The 10,410-nt window shown below is 37.1% G+C and overlaps 1 protein-coding gene across 1 annotated transcript; it reads left to right on the forward strand.

The window, feature by feature from the left end:
• Positions 1 to 3,302: 3,302 nt before the first annotated feature.
• On the forward strand, positions 3,303 to 10,155 carry LOC103942164 (cellulose synthase A catalytic subunit 2 [UDP-forming]). The gene is made up of 14 exons (XM_009352371.3): positions 3,303 to 3,466; positions 4,255 to 4,450; positions 4,537 to 4,769; positions 4,881 to 4,980; positions 5,081 to 5,270; positions 5,565 to 5,831; positions 5,970 to 6,315; positions 6,471 to 6,608; positions 6,972 to 7,097; positions 7,258 to 7,470; positions 7,550 to 7,823; positions 7,933 to 8,129; positions 8,224 to 8,574; positions 9,165 to 10,155. The coding sequence occupies exons 1-14, from the start codon at positions 3,386 to 3,388 to the stop codon at positions 9,744 to 9,746; spliced, it is 3,294 nt and encodes a 1,097-aa protein (XP_009350646.2). The 5' UTR covers positions 3,303 to 3,385; the 3' UTR covers positions 9,747 to 10,155.
• Positions 10,156 to 10,410: the final 255 nt, after the last annotated feature.

Here is a 10,410-nt window from a genome sequence, read left to right on the forward strand (position 1 = left end):
TCTGGGCGGGAGCACTAACACCAGGGTGCAGGTTTATGAGCTCTCAATACATCTCACATAATCTCAATTCACATAAATAGTCTACAACTCACCAAGTACTTACCTGAGTGTCCAACGAGTCAAATCACAATATACACATATCATACAAATTTATAGTCTAAACATAAATCAATAGGCATGGCATTTCAACATAATTTCATTCAAATCGATTTTCTGGGAAAATCTCAAGTATATAAGTACATACGGAAAACCATAAGCCTACTCACTGGTATATGGAAGGGTCGTAGCCCCCAAGCCTTGATTGACTCCGCTCATCCTCAGGATAGGTTTCACCTATATGCCACACAACTATATAAACGTTAATTTCAAGCACATACACAAAACTAGCTAATAACTTCTCATACATTGCTCAAATGGGGTGTTTGAATATACCAACGTGATCTACTCAACACCACAAACATCCCTATATTTTTAGAAAAATTTTCCGACCACCCACGTGCCTGGCACACATACGGAAACCCTAACGGCGTTAGGGAATATTCCGTCCAAAAATGGAATATATCGTTAAATATACCTAACGCCGTTAGTATATTCCATCAGAGTTGACGAAATATTCTTCGTCTTCTCTAGTGATCCTCGTCGGAACCGCCGCTGGCCACCGTCTGCGTTGCCGAAAACTGGAAAAATATTCAAAGCTTCATATCTCACTCGATTTTCAACCAAAATTCATGAAATTTTCACCAAAATGAAGCTCTCAATGAGCAGAACAAAACTTACCACTTTCAAGCCTTGAAATCCACGGTATCTCGCCGAAGAACCCTTGATAATCCGGCCAAAATTTCAAACTCACCAAACTCAACTTCCCGACATCCAAAACACTTCATTTTTCTTCTCCAAGCATCGTGAAGACATTCTAAAGCTCCCTAGAAGCTTACAAACTTCTAAAAACTTCACGATCACAATTGCATGAACAGTATCCAAATCGGAGCTTGCGAGAAACTAGGGTTTTCGAAGGTTTTAAGTCCAAACAAAGGTATAAATCAACTCCTAGGCTTGCAAGGAGTTTGAATGTTAACTTTAAAACCTCAATCCGTGCCTGAACTGGTTGGTTGGAGGTTTGTCCGTACAGGTTGTATGGAAATGCCAGAAAATCCGAGAGAGAGAAAGGTCTGAGTGTTTGTGTGTATGGTATGTGTGAGTGTGTATGTGTGTGGCCTAGCTTGGTCACCAACCAAAAACCACAAATAGCTAAGTTCCTAATTAGTTCCAAAATATTAGGGACTTAACATATTGTCCACATCCAAAACTTAAACCACACAGCACCGCAAATGTTCAAAGGTAAAATAGAGATTTCACACCATCGATACAAATAATTCGGGATGGGCTGTCACAGTGTCGCCCACATGTCAGCCAAGAAAATAGAGCCCAACGACTCTTTTAGTTAGTCAAAGGCTGAAATTCAAATGGGCCATTGATTAAATGTTTTTGTTTTATATTTATAAATTTATTGAATCCAATTACTGAGATTGAATATGATCAAATCTAATGGTAAAAAAAAAAAAAAATTAAAAAAAATATAATGGTCTAATTTAAATCCAACAGTCCACATTTAATTTAGTTTATGTTTTTGTTGTTTTAATTGCTTTTGTATGTGTTTCATGTGTAGGTTTAGTGATTATTTAATATTTGTCAAAATCTAAATGTTTTTAGGTTAAAATGTTCATAAAATTAAATTATGATAGTTTACATAATTTTTTTAAAGTTAATTAAAAAAAATTAGCCTAAATTTATTCTTCAATAATCTGCGGCTAAAATTTTAACCCATAAGGGTTGGAGCAGAAAAGTTGTTTCTGAGTTAAAACCTAAATTTTCACTAATATTTTTGGGCTAAAAATTTTATGTTTTAGTCTTCCCCTGACCACCATTGTGCGGTTCATCAGTGCCAGAAATCGAATTCAGGACGTGTCGTGTGGAATGCAGGCTTGTAACTCATTCTCAACCACTAGGCCATCTCATGATGGTTTTGAGTGTTTTTTTTCTTCCTATTTAGCTAATAAAAAAGTTAGTGTGTAAATTTAAAGAGTGACTGCTCATTTATTATATTATAGATTTGTATATAATCTATTAGAGGTGTATTTTTTATTTTTAATTTAACTCTTTAAAATAAATGTTTTGTTGTTTAGCTTAGTAGAAAAACGACAAAATAATGTACACACTTAAAACATAGAGTCCGGACATAATCCAATCCAAGCCGCGTGAGCAGATCCTAGTACTAATAAGAAAGCTGCATGCGCCTGTCTTTAAATTTCCCTCTCTGGAATCTTTATGTCACTCTCACTCCTCCTCCCTGTCCTCCATATTCCTAAATCTTTCCATCAAACTTAAATTCTAATTGGTTCTCCCAAAAAAAAATAATAAATTCTAATTGTTAACCAATAAAAAACTTAAATTCTAATTTTTTTTGTTTTCTACCTTTTTTTAAATACCAAATAGACCAAAAGGTCCAAAACTTTGGGTTATCGAGGGCGTGGACTTGTAAAGTCATAAAAAGCAATCCAATATAATAAAAAATAAAAATAAAAAGGAAAATAGAGCTTTAAATTCACAAATGAAAAACAAAGAATTTAATCAAAACTCTGGAATTAGAAGAAACAAACAAATAAAAAGGACGCAAATTGTTTACTTTTTAATTAGAAAACAGAGTTTTTTTTTTTTTTTTTAACCAGCAAGTGACTCAATAGTAAAGACATGAACTACGGCTTCCCAATAAACAAAAAATTGTCAAAGATCTCGTGATTAATATTCCAAATTGGTGAATCAACTTGACTGTGGTTATGAATAATGTGAAATTTTTCATAACCTTCCCGAGCCTAAAAAATGTTTCCCTTCTAGAAAAAGAAAAAAAAAAGTGTTTTTATGCAACGGAGCAAATGTGAAAAACATTTCGCGGCAAAGGCAAGATCAATTGGTTGGAACATTGGAAGAGGCGGGAAAGGCAGCGTAAACGAAGCGTGAGGAGTACTGTTAGTGACGTGGCGAACTCTGGCGCTTTAAATCAACTTGGCAAGGAATGAACGGCTGAGAAAGATAGGAGGGGAGGGAAATGGTTGGGGAGACAATCTTTGTCCCTACGGTTTCTTCTCCCTCTCCTTCCTTCCTACGCTTCCTGATTTCCCACCTACGTACTCTCTCTGTGTGCGTGTGCGAATAAGAAGAGATAAAGAGAGAAGGTAGGCAGGCGACAGCTGGAATGAATTGACAGACAGTGGACCGGCTGGCAATTCTTTTTTAAATGCGGGGTTGGGTTTTGGGTTGGGGTGTGAATGGCAAAAGTGGGGGTGCTGTGGGGGGCGGCAGAGTGAGTGAAAGATCGGAGCTTTGAGTGATGGACACAAGAGGAAGACTTGTTGCTGGTTCTCATAACAGGAACGAGTTTGTGCTCATCAATGCAGATGAAAATTCACGGGTACCCCCAATTTCTATTTCTTGTTTTTTCCTTTTTTTTTTTTTTTTTTTTTTTTGTTATTAAAAAATGTGGGTTCTGATCAATTACGGTTTTTGTTGGTTGTCCTTCAATTGAAATACTGATTTTGGATTGGGGTTTTTTGGTGGGCAGTTTTATCTTCACTAGTCAGTCTGTCAGCATTCTGAAATCTCCATTTTTTTTATTAATTATTTGTTAGAACTTGTTTACCATTGAGAAAGTAATTTGATCAGGTTATATGACACTTGTTGCTCTAAGGAATTTCAATACTTTTTTGCTTCAAGATCTTAGCTTGTTTGAAATTATGAGATTGTAACACAGTCAAGGAGCATGGATATAGGAAAGAAAAAGTGAGCTAGAAAGAATAATCTTATTCTTTATTTCAGAACAAGTTTGCGAGAAACGGTAGCTGATCGAATTAGTGTGTTGGTTGGATGAGCCGGCGCAAATTTGAAATGAAATGTAGGAATGATAGTGTAGTTGAACTTTGTTGAATCATTTTGGAATAACTCATAACATTTGTACCAGTGGCACACTACCTTGTGATTTGTTATTAATTTACTTTGGTTTGACAAGTGGGAAGTTGATCATCCATTACAACGATAGATATACACTTTACGGGCGTATGAAGGGGGTTTGAAAGGTTCTGAAAGCTGTCACTAAAAAATTATAGTGATGATGATAAGATTTTTCTCAGCTGTGTATTCGGCTCATCATCTGTATTATATGTTTGATGCCGCCCTTTTTAACGTCCTTTTGGGTTCTTACAGATACAGCCTGTGCAAGAATTAAGTGGGCAAATATGTCAAATTTGTGGAGATGAGATTGAACTTACAGTTGATGGAGAGCCCTTTGTTGCCTGCAACGAATGTGCTTTCCCTGTGTGCAGACCTTGTTATGAGTATGAGAGAAGAGAAGGAAATCAGGCTTGTCCACATTGTAAAACCAGATACAAACGCATCAAAGGTGTGTCTGTTCTGCATTTTTCTAAATTCAGTTCAATTTCCCACTAAAGTTTCAAACTTTGTCTTAAGTATCGAAATAACTTGCAGGTAGTCCTAGGGTTGAAGGTGACGAAGAAGAAGATGACATTGATGATTTGGACAATGAGTTCAATTGTGGGAATCTTGATGCCTTGGGCCCTCATCAAGTTGCAGAGTCTGTCCTGTCTGCACGCCTTAACGTTGGCCGCAGTTCCAACTACAATGCCAGAATTCCCACACATTCAGAACATGAATCCTCTCCTTTGGGTTCTGAAATCCCACTCTTGACCTATGGTGAAGAGGTAAATATTCCAGAAATTGCAATGTTGTCCCGTCAATTATGGGTGCATGCTTGTTTCTGTATGCCCCTGTCATTTGATTAGTGCCTTACTGTGATGCATTTCTTGTTTTAGGACACTGAAATTTCTTCCAATCGACATGCTCTTATTGTACCTCCGTATATGGGTCATGGAAACGGAGTCCATCCCGTGCCTTTTTCTGATCCCTCTTCATGTAAGTTATTTTTGTTTTTAAATTGCTTCTTTGTGTTTCCATGCATTCTTGTAATGTTTTTATCCCTCCAGCAGTAATCTTAATACTTTGAATGTCTCAGTGGAACCTAGACCAATGGTCCCTAAGAAAGACATTGCAGCGTATGGGTATGGGAGTGTGGCGTGGAAAGACCGAATGGAGGAGTGGAAGAAAAAGCAGAATGAAAAACTTCAAATTGTAAAGCATGAAGGAGTTAGCGATGGAGGAAACTGTGGTGGGAATGATGAACTGGATGATTCTGACTTACCCATGTAAGTTACTAATGGATATTAAAAATTAGAAGCAAATGAAATTAATCATAGTTAATTTTGAGAGAACTACACAACTATTAAGAAATATGAGGATTATACAACCACAAACACGCACACGCAAACAGAACATTGTGTTCTGTGGATCAAAGCCCTCGTTGTTCATAATTGGTAGTTCACCAATGATGTTGGTGGATTGTTTATTCTTTTTCATGATTCTATTATGTAGCCGTCATCTGCTCATTACTTTTTTGTATATTTAGTTATTTACAAGCTTTACTTGATTTACTTTATCAGGATGGATGAAGGCAGGCAGCCACTTTCAAGAAAGTTACCCATCCCTTCAAGCAAGATAAATCCATACAGAATGATAATAATACTCCGCCTTGTAATACTTGGCTTATTCTTTCATTATAGAATCCTCCATCCAGTTAATAATGCATATGGCTTGTGGTTGACATCAGTCATATGTGAAATATGGTTTGCTATATCATGGATTCTGGATCAATTCCCCAAATGGCATCCAATAAAGCGAGAAACATACCTAGATCGACTATCGCTTAGGTAGGGCCAACTTATTTAGCGCTGTATTGTCCTCATGTTTTGTTAGATTTTATTTTATTTTAACCATTTCCACTTGCTTTCGGGATTCCCACATAAGTTGGAATAAGTTGTCTCATGATTTGCTTCCCACATTCCTAGGTATGAAAAAGAAGGGAAGCCATCTGAATTAGCCAGTGTAGACATATTTGTTAGTACAGTTGACCCTCTGAAAGAACCTCCACTAATCACTGCAAACACGGTTCTGTCCATCCTTGCGGTTGACTATCCAGTTGACAAAGTTGTGTGCTATGTCTCGGATGATGGTGCTGCCATGCTTACTTTTGAAGCTCTCTCTGAGACATCTGAGTTTGCCAGGAAATGGGTTCCTTTCTGTAAGAAGTTTAGTATTGAGCCCCGAGCCCCAGAATGGTATTTCTGTCAAAAGATTGACTATTTGAAAAATAAAGTTCATCCAGCATTTGTAAGGGAAAGACGTGCAATGAAGGTTTGTGACTATCTTCTTATTCATGCAGTTTCTTGTACAGAATTGAATGCATGGATTTTCAAATAGATTTTCGCTTTTTGCTTCTAGGAGTTGTGGTAAAATACTTAAGATTAAACATGAATTTTTTTTCCTTTCTAATTTATATTTTTTTCCAGAGAGAATATGAAGAATTTAAAGTTAGGATCAATGGTTTGGTAGCCTTGGCACAAAAGGTTCCTGAGGATGGCTGGACAATGCAGGATGGTACTCCCTGGCCCGGGAATAATGTACGAGACCATCCTGGCATGATTCAGGTGGGATTATACTTTAAATTTTTGGGAGCAATATTTTAATGATATGATTACAAAAGTACACTCAACAAGATGACGACTTTTTCTTTTACACATTTTCTTTTTGGTAGAATTGTCAGTTCTATAATAATTATTCTCGTGAATGCTATTTCATCACAATTGTTGAGTCATTGGTGCCTCTGGATTGCCGAAGATGCTTATGTATAACTTGTATACATACACACAAGATATCAAGTGCATACACAAATTTGAGCTACTGGCGCATTTTCAGTGTCATGTACATTAGAATAGTTTTTAGCTATTTGGCATTTTTGGTGACCAATTACCTACCTGGAGTTTTTTCTTAGTATTTCTATTCATTTACAGGTCTTTCTGGGTAACAATGGTGTTCGTGATGTTGAAGGATATGAGTTACCTCGTCTAATTTATGTTTCTCGTGAAAAGAGACCAGGGTTTGATCACCATAAAAAGGCCGGTGCAATGAATGCTCTAGTAAGCCTTAAAGTTCTTCCGTTTCATGTTTATGTTGTTTACAGTAGACTACTTTTCCTTATCTTTCCAGCCTCCTCGTTGTTTTCGTAATCCTTTGTCAGTAATATGTTTATGGATCAGTATTGACAAATTTTTTTTTTTTTGTTAAATTTATCTAAAGATTCGGGTCTCAGCAATTATCTCAAATGCTCCTTATATTCTGAATGTTGACTGTGATCACTACATCAACAATAGCAAGGCAATCAGAGAAGCTATGTGTTTCATGATGGACCCTACATCAGGGAAGAAAGTTTGCTACGTGCAGTTCCCTCAAAGATTTGATGGGATTGATCTTCATGATAGATACTCAAATCGGAATGTTGTATTCTTTGATGTACGTATATGATTCTTTTTTAATTTGATATTTTTACTTTCTGTTGCTACCAAAAATGCTAATTTCTTATTGAAAACAGATCAACATGAAAGGGTTAGATGGTATACAAGGACCAATATATGTTGGAACTGGGTGTGTTTTCAGAAGGCAAGCGCTTTATGGATACGATGCTCCTACCAAAAAGAAACCCCCTAGAAAAACCTGCAATTGCTGGCCAAAATGGTGCTGCCTGTGTTGTGGATCTAGAAAGAACAAGAATGCAAAGTCAAAGAAAGAGAAAAAGAAAAAATTGAAACAGAGGGAAGCATCAAAGCAGATACATGCACTTGAAAATATTGAAGAGGGAATTGAAGGTAATGGTTGCACCAAGAAAGTGACTATTTTTTATTGGTGTTTTTTCTTTCTTTTTTTATTTTTTATTTTAAATTTACTGTGAATAACTAAGTTGTGCTGGTATTGCAGAACTAAAAGCCAATAAAACATCCACCATGTCCCAACTGAAATTGGAGAAGAAATTTGGACAGTCTCCAGTTTTTGTAGCCTCTGCAGTTTTGGAAAATGGTGGAATACCTCAGGATGTCAGTCCTGCATCGCTCTTGAAAGAAGCCATCCAAGTGATAAGCTGTGGTTATGAAGACAAAACAGAATGGGGAAAGGAAGTACGTAACTGGGAGATGTTAAAAGTTTTTGAAACTAATAATCTTGGAATCCATATTTTATTCGCTCAATGAATCTAATTTTGATCTCAAATAGGTTGGCTGGATATATGGTTCTGTTACTGAGGATATTCTAACAGGATTTAAGATGCACTGCCATGGATGGCGATCTGTCTACTGCATACCCAAACGTCCAGCATTCAAAGGATCAGCTCCTATTAACCTTTCTGATCGTTTAAATCAAGTTCTTCGGTGGGCCCTTGGATCTGTTGAGATCTTCCTTAGTAGACATTGCCCAATCTGGTATGCATATGGGAGTGGATTGAAATGGTTGGAACGATTTTCATATATAAACTCAGTTGTATATCCATGGACCTCCATTCCCTTGATCGTTTATTGTAGTCTACCAGCCATCTGTCTTCTGACTGGGAAATTCATTGTCCCTGAGGTAACTCTGATCTCTTTTTTCTGTTTTATTTGTTGTGTGGGAAAGATGCTTAATTGGAACATAATAGGACGTATGCTGATTTGAGTTGCATATTTTGGGTTCTCAAGCAACATATTTAGTAGGTTGAATGTGCTACACTTTCATATTATTAGATTCATCAATACTTGTCCTTTAAAATTTGGTGGCCTTATGTTAGAATGCCTTTCACACGGTAAATGACTGGGTAATACAGTACAAACTAGGTTAAACATGAGATTTTTTTTCTGGTCTTCAATCTTTTTAGTGTGATTTGTGTGCAAATGTTACTTGTTGTATGATAATGAAGGTTAGTCTATTAGGTATTAAACCAATTATCAAACTTCCTCTCGAATATGAAGTGAGCGCAATTTTCTATATTAGGATTAACAGTAAAATCTTGTGAACCAAGTGCGTAGCTCGTACACTTTGGGCAAAGCCTAACATTGTAAAACTGCACATCTCTTTAATACTTCAGTTTTTAATCCAAAAGCTAAATCCTTGATTTGGCTTATATAGCTGGTATATTTGATCATGCCTGTTCTAACTATTGGTTTCTGAACTTGAATGTATAGATAAGCAACTATGCCAGCATTATTTTCATGGCTCTCTTCATATCCATAGCTGCAACTGGTATCCTTGAGATGCAATGGGGTGGCGTCGGGATTGATGACTGGTGGAGAAATGAGCAGTTCTGGGTAATTGGAGGCGCTTCGTCACATCTTTTTGCTCTGTTCCAGGGTCTACTCAAGGTTTTGGCTGGTGTTAACACAAGCTTCACAGTTACATCGAAGGCAGGAGATGATGGAGCATTTTCTGAACTTTACATCTTCAAGTGGACATCATTATTGATCCCTCCTACAACTTTATTAATAATAAACATAGTCGGGGTTGTCGTGGGCATTTCAGACGCCATCAATAACGGGTATGATTCATGGGGTCCGTTTTTTGGTCGGCTATTTTTTGCCTTCTGGGTCATTGTGCATCTCTACCCCTTCCTCAAGGGATTGCTGGGGAAACAAGATAGGATGCCCACCATCGTTGTGGTTTGGTCCATTCTACTGGCATCAATATTAACTCTTATGTGGGTTCGAATCAATCCCTTTGTGTCAAAAGATGGCCCCGTATTGGAGGTTTGCGGGTTAAATTGCGATTAGACACATGAATACAGTCGTAGGTTGTTCTCAGTTCCAGCTTATGGTCGTTCTGGAGTTGCAGAAGTATTCGTTCCTCAGGTTAGAAACATTTCATACCGATTTCCACATGAACAAGCGAAATTTTTTGTGGGGATGAAGTCTATAGTTTAGTGCGGTGTCTGCGTAGATAAAGAGGGCTGGGGGATGACACTGTTATTTGTTCTATTAATTCTTTTATTACATCCTGTGGGTTTTAGGGTTTCTTTGTTTCTGGGTGTCCTTCCCAGCACTAGGTCTTGTTTTCTAAGAGAGCATTGCATGCATTATTACTGTTTTTTTTTTAACGTTGGACGTGCATCTTCCTTGTTCTTTTTCTTTTTTCCAAGAAAAAAATTGGGCTTATAAATGTGATGCCATGGCGTCTTCAAAAGTTTGGTGTGCGCGCGCGCGCATGTTCACTTCATGGATACTTTCTCCATTGCAAGACCCATAAACGACAGGTTAAGAATTTCGTTGACCACAATTTGTATTCGAATTGGCATATACGCCCCATGAGTTTTCATTACTTGAATTGAATTTTTAGAGCATCTTCAAAGGAAATGTCAAAATGTCCATATCAGCACTAACAATAAAAAAGATAGCAACAATGTTTTGCAATAGAAAACTAAATCTGATATGGATTGGC

Source organism: the organism of the source record quoted next, unplaced genomic scaffold (genome assembly GCF_019419815.1).
Source record: "Pyrus x bretschneideri cultivar Hongxiangsu unplaced genomic scaffold, Pyrus_bretschneideri_v1 Contig18, whole genome shotgun sequence".
Taxonomy (NCBI): Eukaryota; Viridiplantae; Streptophyta; class Magnoliopsida; order Rosales; family Rosaceae; genus Pyrus; species Pyrus x bretschneideri.

Excerpts from the sequence above, each read along its gene's own strand:
- LOC103942164 (XM_009352371.3), top strand. The coding sequence starts at position 3,386 with ATGGACACAAGAGGAAGACTTGTTGCTGGTTCTCATAACAGGAACGAG. Across the intron at positions 3,467-4,254 it reads ATGCAGATGAAAATTCACGG|ATACAGCCTGTGCAAGAATT; the intron begins GTACCCCCAATT and ends GGGTTCTTACAG. Across the intron at positions 7,471-7,549 it reads GGAATGTTGTATTCTTTGAT|ATCAACATGAAAGGGTTAGA; the intron begins GTACGTATATGA and ends TATTGAAAACAG.